This window comes from Hermetia illucens, chromosome 1, assembly GCF_905115235.1.
Source record: "Hermetia illucens chromosome 1, iHerIll2.2.curated.20191125, whole genome shotgun sequence".
Classification (NCBI taxonomy): Eukaryota; Metazoa; Arthropoda; class Insecta; order Diptera; family Stratiomyidae; genus Hermetia; species Hermetia illucens.
Genome location: NC_051849.1, coordinates 221,433,885 through 221,454,434, shown reverse-complemented (window position 1 = coordinate 221,454,434; position 20,550 = coordinate 221,433,885). Strand labels below are relative to the sequence as shown.

The window sequence follows — 20,550 nt, the reverse complement described above, 5'->3', positions numbered from 1 at the left end:
TTCTGTATTTCAATTATAGAAACTTATGAGACTTGATTTGCTATAAGCGCTTTATTTTCAGCTTGAAACTTATGCGACACAAAGAGAAATAAACATGGATTCCACTGCACTGCGTAGTCCGCCTTACTGCCCCTCTTTAATGTGTGATCTGTCCACTTCCACTTTCGCTTTCCGATCACATTTTTTTTTGGGGTTAGGGTAGGTGAATGCATTTACGCACACAGTGTTGGACTCCCGATTCGGTACGCCGTCGGAGTACCAACTAAACACCTCCCCATCGTCAAAGAGCTAGCCTGGAACCGTTTGTCACATTACTTCGGGCTAGTCCCCGAACTCTCCCGCCTTGCGGAGCCTTCAAATCAGTGAATTTCACCAACGGGAGGGGAGAGGAGGAAGGGAAGTGTCAGTTCAAGGAACCCCCTGCCATCCGGCTCCTCCACCGGTCGAGTTCTATCTTCTTAGCAACGAGAAGGGCCCGGACGTAATGGGCAACACGGTTCCACCTGTCAGCAGTCCTCAGCATCTCTTCGACAATGTTGTCTGGAGTTTAAATAGAGCTGCTGACGAACCCGATCCCACCGTTCACAAGAAAAAAAAGTGTGGTGGGCGTCGTCCACAACTCCATTGCAAAACACACAATCCGGAGAACGCGCCTTTCCAATCCAGATAAGACTGAAAACTTCCATGCCCACTTAAAAATTGGGTAAGGAAATAGTCAGTCTCACCATGCTTGCGATTCAGCCACGCACCTAAGTTGCCGATGAGTCGCGCAGTCCATCTGCCTCTAGTTTCATTTTGCCAAGAGAGCTGCCACTCGTCTAGAGTGTGTTATCGTTCTTCGCAAGCAACCACCTCTCTTGGCTCATCTCCCTTGCCCTTGTATATGGAATGACGCTCTCTAGCAAGAAGGGCAATGGGGATCACTCCCGCGATCACCATCACGGCCGGTTCAGAGACAGTGCGGTAAGCAGACGCCACCGGTAAAGGTCCCCGTCTCTGTGCTTGCGCGAGGCGTTTACGATATACCTCCTTGTTATGAGCGCCAGCCCATACCTCTGCGCCGTAGAGCAGGACAGACTGCGCTGAACTCATCAGGAGACGTCGCTTACTAGGAGCAGGACCCCCAATGTTTGCCATTAGCCTACTTAACGCCGAAACTCCAGCCGCAGCCTTGTTCGCTACTGCTTTGATTTGCTCAGAAAAGCTCATCTTTGAGTCAAAAGTCAACCCGAGGTACTTTACCGCTGATTTCGACTCGATTATCGACTCGCCGAACGATATGGGACGCAGGGTCAGAATTCTCTTTTTAGTCAGACTACTTCGGTTTCTTTCCAGTGCAAGGTTGAAACCATGAGTAGTCATCCATCCGCTTACCCGTCGCATCAACATGCCGAGTCTGCTTTGCGCCTATTCGACAGTGCGTCCAGCAACAAGCGCTGCGACATCATCTGCATAGCCGACCAGGCGCGACTCTTCTGGCATTTCGAGTTTAAGCAGACTGTCATAGGTAGCGTTCCAGAGGTACGGCCCCAGGATGGATCCCTGTGCTACCCCCGACGTGACCTCCATCCACCTTTGACCCTCTAGTGTTTCATAGAGCAGGGAGCGGTTCCTCAGATAGTCTCTCAAAATCCGTAAGAGATAGTTCGGCACGTTGAAAGTATTGTCTAGTGTGCCTAGAATGTCTTTCCATCTTACGGAATTAAAGGCGTTTCTGATGTCAAGTGTTACGAGAAGCACCAACCGTCGAGTTCGGCGGCTATGTGTCTCTGCTCGTCGAACGGCGTCCACGACTTGCATGACAGCATCAATTGTCGATCTCCCTGTTCTAAAACCAAACTGCAAACTGGGAGATAAATCTCCGGCAGCGCGTATCGTTTCAGCGAGTCTGCTTTAGATGAGCTTTTCGAGCACTTTCCCAGCAGTGTCAAGCATACATAGTGGGCGGTATGAAGACGGCAATTCGGGGTCGCCTTTCCCTTTATGGATCAGCGCAAGCCTCGCAACTTTCCAACGAGCAGGGAAAATGCCCTCTTTCAGGCAAGCGTTGAATGCGCCGAGCAGTAGGTCTGGCCGGTGTTGGAATACAGTTTGTATACCTCTGCTGGAATACCATCGGGTCCTGACGCCTTCTTGTTTTTCACAAAGAGGACTGCCTGTTCCAACTCTTTTATAGAGAAAAGTGGACAATCCTCTGCGCTCTCCGCGCCGACGTAACCATCCCATACGGGGTGCGCAGGGAAGAGTGCCCTTACAATGCGGTCCATCTGCTTGGCCTTAAGTGAACAAGGTTTCCGCAGAGCCCCGATTTTTCGGATTACCAGTTCGTAACCGAGTCCCCACGGATCCCCATTCACTTCGTCGACCAGATCTTGCCAGCAGCGAGCTTTACTCTTGTTTATTGCGCTGCGGAGTCTCCTTTTGGTTGATTTTTACTCCATCATTATGGTACATGCCTCCTCCCGGTCGCCTAAACGTTGTGTTAAGCGGCGGACCTTGTGACACTCCTTCCGGAGCCACCAATACATGGAAGGTTTGCCACGCCTCGATGTCTTCCTGGGCATGGAGGCTTCGCAGACCGTCGTTATCAGGTTCATAACTGAATTTACGACAGTGTCAGCTGCGGCGCCACCGCCCCCAGGAGTACCCTCCAGCGTGGCCCCATCTGTTCCCAGAGTTTCGAAAAACTTGCCGGTGTTCACTTTCGTGACGTTCCATGCACAGAAAGATCGCTGGGGTGGCGCACACCGAGAGTTTGTGTCCACCACTTCGAAAGCACACACATCACATTACGTACGAGTACCAGGTCTATGCGCCGACTAAATTCTTCGTTTGTGATAGTACTAGGCCAACGTACTCCGATGATACGATTTTTTTACCTATTTTATAAATTACTAATTATTAGGATTCGGTCAAATTTGAAGGACAATAAAAAAATTGGGCAATGGCAAAGGGTAATGGGGTTGTTTATAAATTGGGGTGTGTGGTCGAGAAATAGGACTGGGAAGCTGGATGGCGATAATTGCAAGATCTTGATCCGAATCAGTCGCTATGCATGGTCGTTGAACAGCAAGGTAAATCATCTGCTATTTCACAGCACCGCTTATGCCCTGAGTTGCCCGATTTTTTATCACTGGTAACAGCGACATTTATTAATTAGAGGACTTATCTGAGTATATTTCTCATTTTTCGCTACATCCGTCCCCTCCAAGACAGATCTTTTCTTGTTTTAGGGATAACAATATGATGCCACATGCCCGAACATACAAATTTGAAAAGAGCCAAGATCGCAACCAAGTCATTCGAGCTGGAACACCTGAGGTCCTCTGTCGATTCTGCCGAAGAAGAGGCACTGGTCAGCAACGAACTACGTAGGAATGATTCGATAGCCCAAATCAATCCCCGACTATTCAGATTCTGCAGCAGCTAGTCCAGTCGTTAAAGCTTTCAACTTCCGAATTCTTTCAGTCAAGACCGATTGACATGAAATTTGGGTGGGGGTAGAGGGTAGCATAAGAAACGAAACCTATATAGCGCCGATGTGCACCTCACCCCCGGAGGAGATTACCACCCCCTCATCGAGGTGGACATTTTTTTTTTTAAATAACCACAGAATCGATTTTTTTACGTCAAAATAGTAGCTTGGCCTGTCCAATTACCATATCCGTTACAAAAAGACCAATTCCGAACGCTTATTTGTTAATGTTTAAAAATTGAATTCTCACAGGGAGGAAAAGAAAACTCGATGATTGGTTGACACTTCATGTGACATCATCGAGCAAGTGACTTGAATTTTATCTACATGGAGGCATGTTTGTGTTTATTATATTAATCAATCAGTTTTTAACAAGAAAGTGGGAAATTGACGCGTGAATGGATTTTCACTGAGCGGGATTCAAACCTTGGGCCCGTTGAATATTTCGCGGTGTCTCTTCTCTTATGATTTGATTTGAATTTGAATAATAGTGACACAAAACTGAATTTTTTTTCCTCGAGTTGTGAAGTCACACAACGAAACGCGGGCCTTCAGTTTATTTGAATTTAGTTGAAATTTAAAATGCTGATAATTTCAAAAACACTTTTTTTTTCAAAAACGGTCTTTGAGAGATTTGTTAGGTTGCACAATAGAAGTGATTTCTGCCATTAATTAAAATAAGGCGGGGAGTCTGTCGGACAGATGAAACCACTATTTCGGCGTCAAAAAACATATAGTTATTTTTTGACGCAGGGAGTCTTGTTTTGAACCAAAATTTCTTTGCGCGATAACGAAAATACAAGCTATTGTAGTACAAGTAATAATGCCATTAGCTGAATCTGAGCTTAAAAAGACCTGGATGATTGCAACTTTCAGTATTTCAGTAATGACAGACGCATCAAATCATGGATCACAAAATTATATCCTGGTTTAGTAAGATATTTTACCAAATTTGGTTGAGTTAAAGTCAAAACATTAAATTTGCAATCCCTCCCTGGAAAAACGTTAGATATTATCGTTAATTTTTTAATGGATGTGTTACAAAAGCATCAATTAACGCGAAAAGTAAACTCATTCAGTGAAGATAATACTAATATCAATTTTGGGGGTTCAGCTAGAAAGGGTCAAGAAAATTAAAATAAGGGTTTTTAGGCTTGTATTGTAGGCATAGGGTGCGCATCATACATCGTTCACAACGCCATACTAAGTGCACTACATTGTTTGGAATAGATGTAGAGGTCGTTGCAGTTAAAATTTATTCATACTTCTCCCTCTACATAGTGAGGGGGGTAGCCTTTAAAGATATATGCGATTCTATTGATGTTAAGTATCACAAAATGTTGGGAGCAAGACTCGCAGTGGAAAGAATTTTGAAATTTTTTATGCCATCTAAAGAGTACTTTCTAAACCAAACAAAATGTTCTGAAATTCTGAGATAATTTTTTGAAAATCTACATTCGGAAATATGGCTTGATTTCATATATAGTCAAGCAAATATGTTTCAACAGACTGTTTTAAACGTAGAAGGTGATAAGATCTCAACAGTCTAGGTAACATACCAACTAACGCCAAACGCCTGCTGAACCAACACCAACAGTTCTACTACCAAACCCTATCTCCACCTCCACGTAGTGAGCGCTGGGAGCCCTTTCTTAACGAAAAGCTGTAGACGGAGAAGGTTGAAGGTGAGTCTCCCGCGCTTAAAAACGGGACAAATTGTACCAACTGATTCTCCAGGTTGGGGGTTGGGTAGGGCTGATGACCCTACATGGAAAACTACTTGCTACGAAGCCATAGCAAGAGCCTTAGACTGGACTAACAACACAACGACGAACCCGGCAACGACAACGGAATAACAATTTGCGCATTTTATCATGGAACGTGCCCTCCCTGTACAGAGATGGAGCTGCCAAGCAGCTAGTCGATACCCTGTCCCAATATAGGGCTGGTGTAGTAGCGTTGCAGGAGCTACGTTAAACAGGAACCGATTTCCTGGAGAAGAGTCACTACACTATATATTATAGTAGCCATCCAGTAAACCATGTGCCCGGAGTAGGTTTCTTAGTCAGCCAAAAAATGAAACCTGCTGTTATCGGGCTTTGAAAACATAAGCGAAGTAAGGACGGAGCCCGCATTCAGGTTCCGGCGTTAGCTCCCAAAGTTTACATCAAAATACAAATGATAACGGACTGCGGATTATTCAATTAGCATTGTCACACGAAATGGTTGTTTTAAGTACCTGGTTTGCGCGGAAAGCGGTCCACAAACAAACGTGGGCCTCCCCGGACGGGACCACTTTCAACTAAATTGACAAAATATTGATTGAACACCGCCACCTCTCAGCCTTGATGAATGTCAGAACATGTGAGGTGCCAATATAGATTCGGATCACTATCTCGTTGGCATAGTGCTCCGGGCTTTAATAAAAATACCACCTAGAATCCCTGACAATCAGGTGAAGGTTAACACTGAAGCTATCCACAGCACAGCCTTCCGTAACACCTATAAGGGTGAAATGGATGACGTAATAACCGCAGTCAACAGAGATCCTGGAGATGAAGCATCGACTAATGATCTTCACAATCACCTGAAGAACGTTATCATTGATACGACCACAAACATAGTACTTGGTCCCTGTCCCAAAAAAAAATTCGGAACGGCTGATTCGACGATGAATGTAAACTCGTAACGGAACGGAAGAATACTGCATACCGAGTAATGTTGCATTCTCAAAGGATGCGGGCACACGCGGAGATTTATCATGAATTCCGGCGAGAGTAGAAGCGACTTCACAGACGGAAAAAGGAAGCCTGAGAGAGCCAGCAGGTCTGTGAACTCGAAAAGTGCAGGGAACAACCGCACCAGGCGCGAAAGTTTTACCAATAAGTCAGCAGGATGAAGCATTGCATACCTCGATGCTCATCCTACCGAGACAAAGAGGGAAATATGATTTCTGATAGAATGGGCATATTGGAGTGATGGGTTGAGTATTTTGATGAACTGCTCAACAACCAAAATATCGGCGGAGGTCAACTGAAGATGACGGACGAATACTGCCACCACCAAGCATAGAATAAACAGCCCGTGCAATCCACCGGCTTCAACACCATAAGTCGTCAGGAGCCGATGGAATTACAGCCAAATTGGTTAAATATGGGGGCGAACAATTACACCGAGCGGTACATCATCTTATGCTCAAGGTGTGGGACAGCGAATCAATGCCTGACGACTGGCAGGGAGGCATTATCTGTCCCATACATCCCATGCTAAGTACCATCTATAAGATATTTTCCGCTGACTCTGACCAATGTACGAGGCCAAATCAAAGCAGCGTTATCATTCCCAAGATCATTCACCATCAACAACGGGCTAAGACAAGGGGATGTCCTATCATGCGTCCGCTTAAACCTGACCCTGGAAAAAGTAATCCGTGATGCTGAGGTAAATGAGAGTGACACGATCCTTTAAGCCTAGTGGCCAATGCTGACAATATCGACATCATGGGATGAACAACCCGAGACGTTCAAACTGCCTTCATTCAGATTGAGCAGGCGGCACGAGATCTTGGGCTATATAATGGCAACGTCAGCACCAAAAAACAACCAACCAAGAACATCAAATACTGGAATACAAGTCCAGGGCTACGCGGACGACATTGTTCTAATCTGTAGGGGCAAATATGAAGATACCCTATGTGATAGAATCCAAACTGGATTAAGGGTTACTAGTGCCTGGTGCAGGAAGGTGGGACTGCGGATCAACCCAACCAAAACCACCATAGTACCATTCACTAGGAGGCGTAAGCTGGATCACCTGAAAGCCATAACATTACACGATATGGAGGTGAAACGAGAAACAGAGATCAAATATTTGGGAATCACGCTAGACCAAAAATTACTCTGGAAGACACATGTCGGAAACACTTGTCGGAAAGCCACGAGGGCTCTGATGACTTGCAGATCCATAGCAGGAAAAAAATGGGGTTGCAGCCCGAAGATACTACCTATGGAGCGGTAATCTGGGCAGAAAGAACCCAACTCAGCACACAAGCCAGGGAATTACATAAGCTCCAAAGGCTGGCTTGCGTGTGTATTAGTGGGGCAATGAGGACATGCCCAACGGCATCCCTGGAGGTCCCCTTCTGGGATTAACCCCTCTTCATCTGCACATACAGATCCAGGCAAGGAGATCAATATTCAGGATGGCCGGTAGTATGAGTGAGGTGGGGAGCTGCCTAAATCAAAGGAAGATTGATATCCTTTCTAGGCGGTATCTCGAATTACTGATACCGAGGGACAATATGACAACGAGGTTTCACTTCGATAAGAAGTTTGAAACACGTTGGAGTAACAAGGCAAACTGGGAGAGCGTGGCTGCGACATACGGCTTAAACCAACAACTGATTACTTGGTACACTGACCGATCCCTCACAGCAGAGGGAGCGGGTGCCGGTGTCATTGGTCCAAGGAAAATGTACTTTGAGTCAATGGGCAGGTACACTAGCAATTTACGCCATAGACAAATGTGCCTCCTTTAATCTGCAAAGGAACTACAGGGGGCAGAACATAGCTATTCTCACCGATAGCCAAGCAGCGATCAAGGCACTTAGGTCCAACCAGGTGAACTCTAAACTGGTATGGGAATACCTTGAGAGACTGAATACACTCGGCTCGTCCAACAAGGTCTGGATACTTTGGGTTCCAGGCCATGCTGGGTTGGAAGGCAATGAGGCAGCGGATGAACTAGCCAAGAAGGGAGCAGGGATGCCTTTACACGGGCCAGAACCCTTCTGTGGAATCGAAAACGGTTTCATGGCTATGAATCTAAGAAACGAAGAGAAACGGTTGAGGAAACTATATTGGACGGGCCTACCAGGGATGGAGCAGTCCAGGGTGCTTATTGGGGGATACGAACCCATGCGTACAAAGGATTGCTTAAACCTCACCAAAAAGAACCTCCGAATCATAGTGAGAATCCTCACTGGTCATTGTCGGCTGAACTACGACAATCTACGGACACTGCCTGTAGGTTTTGTGAGGAGGAGGACGAAACCTCTATGCACGTCCTGGGACAGTGTCCGGCACTTGTGCAAAGTAGGTCGATACATCTGGGAGAACACTTAATACCAGATGCAAAGCTAAAACTTCTGGAAGTGGGGAACATACTAAAGTTCCTAACAGTTACAGGCCTGCTTGAGATACTATGATCCAGTAACCAGTAAAAGGGGCACAATAATTCTTCAAGGACGCGGTTTGACTTTCCCTTAACAGAATAATAATAACATCCAATCGCCGTTAAAAATTTGTGAATAAAATCCGGCTCAATAGGTTACGGTGGGCGGGTCACTTAATCCGTATGGATGAGGATGATCCAGCCCGGAAAGTTTATAAGGGCAATATCTATGGTAGAAAAAGAAGACGAGGCAGACCCTGCCTGAGATAGAGCGATGGCGTAGGCCAGGACGCCAGACAGCTTTTAGGGATATCGAATTGGTGGACCTCGGCGCAAAACCGGGATGTCTGGAGTTCCTTATTAAGGCAGGCATAGACCGGATACCGGTTGTTCCGGCGTTGATTATGATAATGTATTTTATTTAAAACTAACTTTTAGTATCCACTTTGGACTTTAGCGCTTTTAAATTTTCATAATAAATTTTTGAGGAACTCACTTCTTCTGTGCTTCTCAAACTTGGGTGTAGCCAACTTCCGGTAGTTAAGGCCTCACTGACAGCTTTGTTGACAAGCTGACCGAGGAGGTTTATCTGCGTCGAATTGTGAGTAAATAAGTGAATTAAAGCTGGAAGTTTCGAAACTAGTTTTTGGTAAATCATTCTTGGCGGAAGTGCCCATCTAGGGAAAAAGTTTAGTTGGATTATTTTTCTCGCGTAAGTGTTCATTCTTACATACTTGTTTTTGGGACGATGGCAGCCACATACTGATAAGAGCGAATGTTTTCCGACGCCGGTTGTCTCCGGTTTTTGGAATAGAATACTCAAAGCCTATAACAGTAGAAGACCCAATGTTTTTCCAGATTAAAGAAAAAGTAAAAAACTCCCAAAAAATTATATCATTGCGCGTCAATAAACATCACTAGGCGGCTTGAATGCAGCTCCCTTCCGAACGGGGTACTTCGCACCATCTTGTGCGCAACCTCAAACATTATCAGAAAACAAATATAAGAAGACATCGGCGGTAATGCAGACTCTTGAAAACATAACCTTCCCATGGGCTTGACATTTCCTATATTTCGTAAAAACCTCTAGTATGAGGTTATACGGCTTTTGCTCTTATTTTTCGGTTTCTGCCGGCGATAACTTATTGTGACTAATTCATTAGTTTGTGATGATTTTCATTCGCAGTTCACACAGAATACCACAGACCCTTCGAGTTCTCCTCTCACGGGAGCTGACAGGCTATCAAATCCTCAGGAAGCAGGTAAGACTCCTTTATCCAGCACCATTCAATGAAAAATTGATTTCCATAAACTTAACTTTCCCCAGAGCATCACCAATATTCCGAGAATGAACTGGAATAGAGGAAACAGGAGTGGTAAGCACATGACTAACAGCAAGTTAGGCGCCAATGACATTCCTTATCATTTACAGGCCCTGCCAATGTTACGCCCCTCATGGACGTAGGACTGGCGAATTTGATGATGCAACAGCCGCCGCCGCCCCCACCCGTAATGGTCAACTGCGGAGAGCTCCGAGCCGAACATCAGGGCCAATATGTAGAGATGACCGGCCGCTTGGGGAAGAAACGCATTAGTCGTTTCGCTGAAATCCGCGACCGACATGGAATCACGCAACTTTTGATAAACGAAGAAATGGTATTACTTAATTTCTTGAATGAAATGTAGGCGGGACTTAACTCCTCCCAAATGCTCTTTCGACAGACCCCGCGGCTGGCCCGGAAGTTCAGCAACCTGCCCGAAAGCAGCGTGATCACCATCCTTGGGAAAGTCATGTTACGACCGACATCATACCGCAACGAGTCCCTCCAAACTGGCGAGATTGAGGTGGAGGTTGAGGAACTAACGGGCACGATTATGCCTGCGAATCATTCGTACAACCAGAAGCGATCGTACAGTACCATGGCGAACACCAAGTTCAAGGGAATCACAAGCACCGAGTTCAAGCGCGCCGGTAAGTCCTGAGATCAGGAGATTTGGTGTCCATTCACTCATGAATCTTCTTCAGTTTCCGACAATCTTATCAAATATTTCGACAACCGCGAACTCACCTGCAATGACTTGCGCGTGGACGATGTGGGGAAGAATGTTCAACTTGTCGGCTGGCTCCACAGTGTTGCGAACTCGAAGTTCCAACAGTTGAAGGACGGTTACGGGCAAACACAGATTATTGTTGAAAACCATGTAAGAGGGAAAGCGATATCGTTTCTAACGTGACTGCTATAGTGGGAAATTCTCTTTTGCAGAGATCGCTTGATAAGTTGGACGAAAAGTCTTTATTGTTGGTAAAGGGACGTGTTGTTGCCAGGCCGAAGAGCAACAGGAATGTGGTAAGTATATGTGGTGATTGTGAGGAAGGTAAAAGTACAATTTAGCGATTGCTGGTAGGCGGGGCACATGACATCGGAAGAACCAATGTTTGAAATGCCTTTTGATTCTCCGATTCCCATGCGTTTGTCTGATAGGAAATATGGAGTTGTCTTCAAATGCAGAGAAAACTGACACGAATCAGAAGAATACGTGGCAGGATATACTGAGGCTTTCTAAACCTCAAAAGCAGAGCAGGGCTCTGAAGCACGAATCTATCCTTCGAATAAAAACGAGAAATGGGCATTTCCTTAGAACAATATGCAACAATCTGTAAAGCTGAGGATGATTGATGAGCGGTTAAGGGGCAGAACTGTCCTTTCTTCAACCCAAAAATCGTTCAGCAACGTAGAAAACAATTGAAGTATATTTCTAGGTTCAATACCGTGGAACTACTCTGCATGGTCGCTGTGGTGTAGAGGGGGTCTGGAACCAGCAAATTGAAGAGTCAGTAGCATTGGATAATGCCCCTTAGGGGCAATTCGCAGAATCCTAATGCTGTTGATGCACCAAATTTTTCCTGTAACAACCAAACAAAAATACTGGAAAGTTTGTCCTTCCGAAAAACAGGAAGAGTTGCAGAAGTATTGTGGGCATTCTGACTCGCCATAATTCACTAGCTAGACATGAGTTCAGAACAAGGATTGCAAAAGATGATACATGTCTATTCTGTAATGGCGAAGCAAAGCATCAGACACATTTTCATTGTTGGTGTGCTCCAATTGCAGGTGGCGCATTACATCCACTAGCGGAAATCCTGCGATACATAAACGAATATGGGATAGCACGTTGGACGGAGGAGTCGGGTACAATGGATCACTACAGTGTGGGTGGTGCTCAGAGGTGGCGGTGAGGAAGACGGAGCGGCAACCCTGTCGGCTGAACCACAACCAAGTGGCCGATGAGAACCTCCAAGTGGTGGCACGGGGACACGCTGTATCGCATTGGATTGCCGGCCGTGATGCAGTAGGTGAATGCTCCAAAGACCTAATCAGGGCGATCAGACCCGAGTCTGCACGGGGACTCATCTGAAGTGGCAATTGTCACGAAACCTTACCAGGGGTATATTGGTACCATGGGAACCGAGATAGCCCCTGGATTCTCATACTTCGGGTGAACTCCCGTTGTATGTAAGTACAGCTCAGTTGTTGGCGGTTGGCCCCCTAGTGGGAGTTTCATGGGGGTTGTGGTGATGCTCAAGCGAGAAGAGATCTTCGGGCCTCGGCGTGGTGTTGCATTTCAACACGGGTGCCGTACTCCTTAGTTCGGTAGAGATTTAGGTATGTCTTGCATCCACCAGTATGAATGCTAAGCCATGCACTTGGTATAGACTGCTACCGTTGCTGCTTGTCTCAGCGGGGCTCTGATTGTGGTCACAAGATCAATCCGTGTCTTAAGAAGATCGTGAAATTAAGTCGCAAGACAAGTGCTCACGTTAAACCCTCAACGGCTTAACTACAGTTTGGGTGCTCAGGATCTATGGCTCACACATACACAGTGGCTTGTCCACTACTTTTGTGTGTTAGAAGGTTACTTGCGATAGAGCATCTCCGCGTTAAGCTGGAGCGCCTAGGATGAAACCGTTTGACACATTACGTCAGGCCAGGCCTATTCAGTATAGGACCAAAACCCCGTGGATTCAGAGAGCCTCAGCTACCCTGGCATCTCTCCTATCCATTTCCCTTTTTTTTTGTCTTAAGAATGCCTTGTGTAACGTGACACTTGGCTCTAGGTGTCCTCGCTCTGCAGCAAGACATGGCATTATGGTGCCCGGGGACGCAAAAGCACCCTTCCATCGAAAGTGATGGCGGTAGCGTTCCTACCTTCTCAAGAAGAAAAGGGGGCTGTAGGCATCATCCACCACGTCCTTGCAATAAATGCAGTCAGGCGGTGGTGATTTACCGTAACGATTGTGTGCAGGTAAGTTTGAAAATACCCATGTCCGCTGAGCAGCTGGGTTAGGTAATAGTCAGGCTCACCATGATTTCGATTAAACCACGGCCGCACATCTTTTATTAGATGCGCGGTCCATCTACCTCTCGATTCTCTTTCCCAAGATTGCTACCATGCGCAGAGAGAACGAGCTCTCTTCACATGCGACAGCTTCCTTATTGCCCTCGCTTTTCTGAGGTATATAAGAACGCTCGCCAGCATGGAGAGCGATCGGAGTAACTGTCGCGGTCACTATTACACTATTGACTCCGAGACGGTACGATAGGCGGATACAACTCACAGAGTCCCATTCTTTGTATCTATACGGTACATTCCCTTCCTGAAGGAATCGGCTCATACTTCGAAACCGTAAAGGAGGGCGGACTGAACCGCACTCATCAGCAAATGACGCCTGCTTTACAAGGGACCTTCGACATTACGTATCATCTGGTAAATAGCAAACATAGCAGCCTTGTCTGCGGTTTTGCGAATCTGCTCGAAGAGGCTCATCTGCATGTCTATCGTGATACCGAGGTCTTTCACCGCCAACTTCGAAAAGACCATGGTTTCACTCAGGGAGGATTAAGGGAACCCTCTCCTTCGACTTCGGTTTTCTCTAAAGCTAGAGAGAATCCATGCTCAACTATCCATCTGCGTACTCGCCGCATCACGATTCCCAGTGTGCGCTGAGCTTGCTCAACCGTGCGTGCGGTAACCAGTTCCATTACATTATCCGCGTACCCGACCAGATGCGATTCATCAGACATCGAGTCGTAGAAGAATATCGTATAAGGCGTTCTAAAGGATAGGTCTTTGAGTCGCCCCTGATGTTACCTACATTCGATCCTGTCTTACCCAGGTCTCATAGAGTAGGACTCGGCCCTTTAAATAGTTCATGAATTTTCGCAATAGTTAGCCTTAAGTATGGAAACGATTTTCTAGTGCCACGAGCATGTCGCACTAACTTGCAGAAATGAAGGCCTTTCTTACGTCAAGGATCTCAAGGAGCATCACTGGCCGACAGTGACGACTGAGTGCCTCAGCCAGTTTTACTGCTTGCACCGCCTCCTCAATGGCATGAATTATGGGTCGCCCCGCTCTAAAACCATATTGTGTTGGTGAGTATTCTCTCGCAGCACATATTGCGTCAGTCAATCGGTGCAGTGAAGAGGGGGCATTCCTCAGTGCTTAATTCTTCATCGAGAGCGTCAATTCGGACGAGACGGACAGCAAAAAGTGCCTTCACGATTTCTTCCATCTTCGCTGCTTCCATAGAATAGGGCGATCGATGGAGAGAGAGCTGTTTGTCACTTCGAAGCAAATGTACTAATGATCACTGATCATGAATTCTTTCACTCCATACCAAAAGTTACGTCAGGGATAGTGGCATTTATTATTATTTAGGACAATAAGTCCTGTCCTGGCAGCCATCTCCAGAATCTGTGTACCTCGAGAATCTGATTGTGGGCATATCCCATTCGAGGGCTCTAGCGTTAAAATCTCATCCGACTAGAAGTTTCGCTTCCGTGCTTCTAATCTCGTCCTCCGATGCGGCGAGCCGGTTCCGAAAAGCTTACATAAATTCGTTTGGTGTTAGGTAAAGGCTGAAAAACTTGACTTCCGCACAACGAACTGAAACGAAGCCGTCTCCTCGACAATGGGCCCCACTCACAAGTCTCTCACCCAGAACAGTTCTTCGTGTTGATAAGTATGAATACAGCTTTAATAACAGTTGTTATATGCCTCACTTTAGGTGGATGTGCTGCTATTAGGGTTCGTTCAAACTTCACGACTTTATTTTTGAACGAAACTGGTAATCAATAGGACGAAGGCGATGTTTCAATGAAAGAGAAGAAGTAGATCCCAAAGTTATGTCGCGGATATAACATACCGGAGACAGTGAGCGTTCTCTCACAGAAAGGAAAGCGGAGATATTACCATAATTCACTCTGTTCGTGTCTGAAATTAAAACACTCGCGACCATTATTGATTCGCACCGATTGTCAAGAAGTTACTGAAAAATTGCGTTCTATGGCAAGATCTTGTCATCCAAACTAATAAGCACGGACTGGCATAAATTCATCTCGACATCTAAGTCGATCGAAAACAATCGAAATAATGATATCTCGACACGCTAGGCAAAAGCGATTTCACCCTACCGAGAAAAGTGGCAATTCTGAACGTGCAAAAAAAGCCAAAGAAGGAGATACCATCGTAAACAGTGACCGGCATGCTAGGCACATTAGGAAACTCATTTCACGTGCCAAGCTATCTCTTGTGAATATTGAGGGATTATCTGAAAGATCGCTCCCTGCTCTATGAGACGCTAGAGAGCCAAAGGAGGAAGGAAATCACGTCGAGAGTAGCACAGGGATCCATCCTAGAGGCGAACCTCTGGAACGCTTCTTATGATAGTCTGTTGAAACTCGGTATGCCCGAAGAGTCGCACCTGGTCGGTTATGCTGATGACGTTGCGGCACTTGTTGCCGGACGCACTGTTGAACAGGCGCAAAACAGATTTGGTATATTGATGCGACGGGTAAGCGAATGGATGACTGTTCACGGTTTCAGCCTTGTGCTAGAAAAAACCAAAGTAGTCATCTTGATCAGAAGGAGAATCCCGACCCTGCGTTCCATATCATTCGGCGAGTTGACTATAGAGTCAAAAGTAGCGGTTAAATACCTTAGTTTAATGCTCTACTCGAAGATGAGCTTCTTCCAGCAAATCAAAGCAGCAGTGGACAGGGCTGCATCTGGTGTCGCGGCCTTAAGTTGGCTAATGGCGAATATTGGGGGCCCTATATCTACTAGGAGACGTTTCCTTATGGGAGCAACGCAGTCGGTTCTGCCCTATGGCGTGGATGTATGGGCTGATGCCCTTAACAAGGAGGTGCATCATAAGCGCCTTACTCAAGTGTAGAGGGGAGAGTTTTGCGAGTGGCGTCTGCTTATTGCATCGTCTCCGAACCGGCTGTGATGGTGATCGCGGGAGTAAACCCCGTTGCCCTCCTTGCCAAGGTGCGCGAAGCTATCTACCGCCGTAAGGACGAGAACTTAAGAGAGGTGGTTCCCCGTGAAGAACGTCAACGCACCCTTACCGAGTAGTAGATGGATTGTGCGGCTTATCGATAATTTAGACCCGTGGTTGAACCGAACGCACGGTGAGATTGATTACTTCCTTACCCAACTTCTAAGCGGGCATGGAGGAAGGCGCGATCTCCTGATTGTGTGTTCTGCAATGGAGTGGTGGACAACATTGAACACACCTTTTCCTCTTGCGAGAGGTGGGGCGGCTTTTGCCAGCAGCTTTATGAAGACACCGGGGAGTTCTTTCCAGACAACATTGTCAGAGAGATGCTGGAGGGCGCTGGCGGCTGGAATCGTGGTGCGCATTATGTTCGGGCTATTCTTATTGCGAAGAAGATTGAACTCGACCGGCGGAGCGATCGGACGGTAAGGGGTTCCCTGAACTGACAACTCCCTTCTTCTCCTCCCCTCCCGTTGGTGAAAGGAATTCCTTGACTTGAAGTATCCCAAAGCCAATAGAGCCCGAACTAATGTATCAAACGGTTCCAGGCTAGTTCTCTGATGACAGGGAGGTGTTTAGTTGGTAGTCCGACAGCGTACTCTTGCGGGAATTCAACACTCTGTGCGTAAACGCATTCACCTATCCTACTCCCAAAAAAAACCCTCCTCCTTGACCCGGGCTTGGGCTATGTAAATAACGTGGCGGAGTTGGGTACATGAAGACCCCCCGTGCTCCTCGTGACATGGACATGTAAATTTTTTTCTTTTTTTCCACTGTCAGAGAATCAAATAATTATCTATCCACATCGCCATGATTAATCCGCACTTTTTTCACAACTTCTACATATTCTTTTGCAATTCCAGTCTATTGAAACTGGCGACATTGAAGTTGTCGTAGATGATCTGAAAATATTAGATCCCGAGGAACCTTACGAAGGACCTGTCAAAGAAAAGCCACAAAAGCCTACACCTACCGAAGAATCACCTAAAGAAAGCAGTAGAGCCATCTCTCCTATTCCCAAAACAGCAGATTTAAACATCTACACCACTAGAACCCATACTTGTGGCGAACTAACCAGCACCAATGTTAACGAGGAAGTGGTTCTTTGCGGGTGGCTTGAATTTCAACGGATGAACAAATTCATTGTACTTCGTGATGGCTACGGACACACTCAAGTGATCCTATCACCCGAACTGAAGGAAATGAAACTCGATGATATACCATTTGAGTCAATCTTAAGAGTGGAAGGCACCGTTATCCCGCGCCCTACGCACATGCGTAATCCAGACATGAAAACCGGAGAAATTGAAGTGAGCGCCAAGAAAATTGAAGTACTTAACGAGGCTATGCCAAATCTTCCGATCGAAGTGCGGGAGCACAACAGGTCGAGGGAGGCATTGAGAATGGAGCACAGATATATTGACTTGAGGTAAGACGGAGATTGGATTTGGAGATCGTTTGAAATAACATTTTTTTGTATAGATTCGCTGACATGCAGAAGAACCTTCGAATGCGGTCCGCTGTCCTGATGAAAATGCGAGAGTTCTTGGTGAATCAAGTAGGCTTCGTGGAGGTCGAGACACCAACATTATTCCGTCGCACACCCGGGGTATGAGTTTGTTTTCCTTCTGTGCATTAACACCTAAAATTTATTTCCCTCTTGCTATTAGGGTGCACAAGAGTTCGTTGTGCCAACACGAAATCATGGGCATTTCTATTCCCTCGTGCAAAGTCCACAGCAATTCAAACAGATGCTTATGGCCGGTGCAATTGATCGTTATTTCCAAATAGCCAGGTGCTATCGCGATGAAGCTACCCGACCAGATCGCCAACCAGAATTTACTCAACTCGACATAGAAATGTCATTTACAGATCGCGAAAGTATTATTCAACTGATTGAAGACTTGTTGGTGCATTGTTTGCCACAGAATGAGGAACCTATTACCAAACCGTTTCCGAGAATCACCTATGCTGAAGCTATGGAAAAATATGGCAGTGACAAACCGGATATGAGATTTGACATGATGGTGAGCATTTTGTGGATGTTTTCAGTAGCAGAATTTCAAGTTAATATTTTTCAGTTCAAAAACGTAACAGACATTTTAGCGACCAATGCGCAGCTTAAGAAAGATATTTCCAACTTCGGAGCATACTCGATTCTTGTGAAGAAGCAGAACGCGCATTTGTCGGCTGCTTTGAAGAAACAATTTGAAACCCTAGCGGTAGGCACAGGTTGTAAAATGGTGGCGCATAAAATCAACCGGGTAAGTTGTTAACATATTGGGTTGGGGGAAAAAGAAATGTCGTATTTTGTCAATAGATGGCGACACTTAAACATATCTTGTGTTGTACTTATCGCATCGGGTCATACTATACAGTGACAGTGTCGTGATCGTACGTTTCAGTCTCAAGTTATAGCGCGTCAAAGATGGAGTCCACCAAGGAAGAAATTCGTCATATTTTACGTTTTTACTACCTGAGAGGTGAAAATGCAACGAAGGCTGACGAAAAAATTAAATTTGTGAAGTTTATGGGTCCGATACTGTAACGATTCGCACAGCACAGCGTTGTTTCGGTCGATTTGGTTTTGGTGTAGTGGATGTGGAAGATACACCCCGTACTGGTAGGCCAATCGTCGTAGAAACCGATAAAATCGTCAAAATCATCCAAGTAGGCCGGCATGTGAGCACTCGCTCGATTGACCAGGAACTGGGCATAGACCATTAAAACCGTTTGGAATCATTTGCAGAAGATTGGATTCCAAAAAAGCTGGATGTTTAGGTGCCACGTGAGTTGACGCAAAAAAATTTTTTGGACCGAATCAACGCCTGCGATGCACTGCTGAAACGGAACGAATTCGACCCATTTTTGAAGCGGATGGTGACTGGTGATTAAAAGTGGATCTCGTACGACAACCTTAAGCAAAAAAGATCGTGGTCGAAGCGTGGCGAGCCGGCCCAAACCATCGCCAAGCCCGGATTGAGGGCCAGGAAGGTTTTACTGTGTGTTTGGTGGGATTGGAAGGGAATCATCCACTATGAGTTGCTCAACTATGGCCAGATCCTCAATTCGGTCCTCTACTGTGAGCAACTCGACCGTTTGAAGCAGGCGATTGATCAGAAGCGGCCAGGATTGGTGAATAGGAATGGTGTTGTGTTCCACCAGGACAACGCTCGGCCCCACATATTTTTGAAGACCCGCCAGAAGCTACGGGGGCTCGGATGAGATGTCCTATCATACTCACCGTATAGTCCGGACCTGGAACCAAGTGATTACCATCTCTTCTGGTCCATGCAAAACGCTCTTGGTGCTACTAAGTTGGCCTCAAAAGAGGCTTGTGAAAACTGGCTGTCCGAGTTTTTTGTAAATAAGGAAGGGGGGATAATGAAATTGCCTTCTAAATGCGAACAAAACGGCGCATATTTGATTTAAAGCGGATAATTCTAAGTATGATAAATAAAGCGTCAAATTTCGATCACAAATACGACATTTCTTTTTCCCGAACCTAATATTTTAAAAGCCCACCTCGCAAGCTCACCTCCGTATTCATCCAGCAATCAGGTGCAGAATGGACTAAAGAGGCGCTCAATAAACTTCTCTCCCATGAAGTGATGAAGTCTCTTTGGACTTCATTGCAACTTGAAAAGGGAGATTTACTCCTCATGGCCTTTGGTTCCAAAGAAGCTGCCGTAAGTTGTTCAGAACAATATTTTTCAGAACCTATAGCCTTAGAATAATCATATTTACAGCAAAATCTTCTCGGCAAAGTTCGCCTTTTGTACGTCGAGGACTTAGAAAAACGCGACCTCATTCCTAAACGCAAAAACAACAAATACAATTTCCTCTGGGTCGTTGATTTCCCCATGTTCACTAGAAGCGAATCTGACCCGGACGTTTTAGAAAGCACCCATCATCCCTTCACCGCCCCACACGAGGAAGACAGAGAATTGCTCAAAGAGAAAGAAAACTTGGACCAGATTCGCTCGCAAGCCTACGATCTAGTCTTGAACGGTCAAGAAATTGGCGGTGGATCAATTCGAATTCACGATCATGAAGAACAACTTTTCGTTCTTGAAGATATTCTGAAAATTCCCCATGAACACTTACAGCATTTACTTTCCGCTTTGAATTCAGGTTGTCCGCCACACGGTGGTATCGCATTAGGAATTGATAGACTGATGTCGATACTTTGCAATACGAAATCGATTCGTGATGTTATTGCATTCCCGAAGGGATTAAATGGCAAGGATCATTTGTCTAAAGCTCCCGTTCCAATATCAGAGGAAGAAAAGGAACTTTATGGATTGGTAGCAATGTCTGATGTTCCGATAGAGAAAGAGGAAGAAGCAGAAGAAGATGAGGGTTCCGGCGCGGAAGAAATGGACACAGCAGAAGTTGAAACCAAAACTGAAAAAGTGTAATCGTAGTTGGTAAGGACTTTAGCTCGTAAGTGTGTGTAAAAAGACTGCACTACGCAATTTGCAGTAGCATATTTTGTCGTTTTCCAATGACTTGATGAATTATGAATTATAGAAATAAAGTAAGTTTATTGCGATAA

The 20,550-nt window shown here is 45.7% G+C and overlaps 1 protein-coding gene across 2 annotated transcripts; it reads left to right on the top strand.

The window, feature by feature from the left end:
• Positions 1-9,211: 9,211 nt before the first annotated feature.
• LOC119661553 (aspartate--tRNA ligase, mitochondrial) lies at positions 9,212-20,550 on the top strand. Of its 2 annotated transcripts, XM_038070944.1 has the most exons (13): positions 9,212-9,359; positions 9,834-9,909; positions 9,975-10,023; positions 10,080-10,303; positions 10,370-10,619; positions 10,674-10,849; positions 10,912-10,995; positions 16,856-17,421; positions 17,475-17,601; positions 17,663-18,019; positions 18,074-18,256; positions 19,547-19,681; positions 19,742-20,550. In XM_038070944.1, exons 3-13 carry the CDS (start codon positions 9,996-9,998, stop codon positions 20,411-20,413), a joined length of 2,802 nt encoding a protein of 933 aa, XP_037926872.1. In that variant the 5' UTR covers positions 9,212-9,359; positions 9,834-9,909; positions 9,975-9,995; the 3' UTR covers positions 20,414-20,550. The 2 variants fall into 2 exon arrangements, with proteins under 2 accessions (XP_037926872.1, XP_037926871.1); XM_038070943.1 differs by lacking the exon at positions 9,212-9,359 and having other exon boundaries at positions 9,709-9,909.

Bases quoted from the DNA above. Each gene is read 5' to 3' on its own strand.
- LOC119661553 (XM_038070943.1), top strand. From the start codon at position 9,817: ATGATTTTCATTCGCAGTTCACACAGAATACCACAGACCCTTCGAGTT. The intron at 9,910-9,974 runs GTAAGACTCCTT...AACTTTCCCCAG, and splicing joins ATCAAATCCTCAGGAAGCAG to AGCATCACCAATATTCCGAG. The intron at 17,602-17,662 runs GTATGAGTTTGT...TCTTGCTATTAG, and splicing joins TATTCCGTCGCACACCCGGG to GGTGCACAAGAGTTCGTTGT.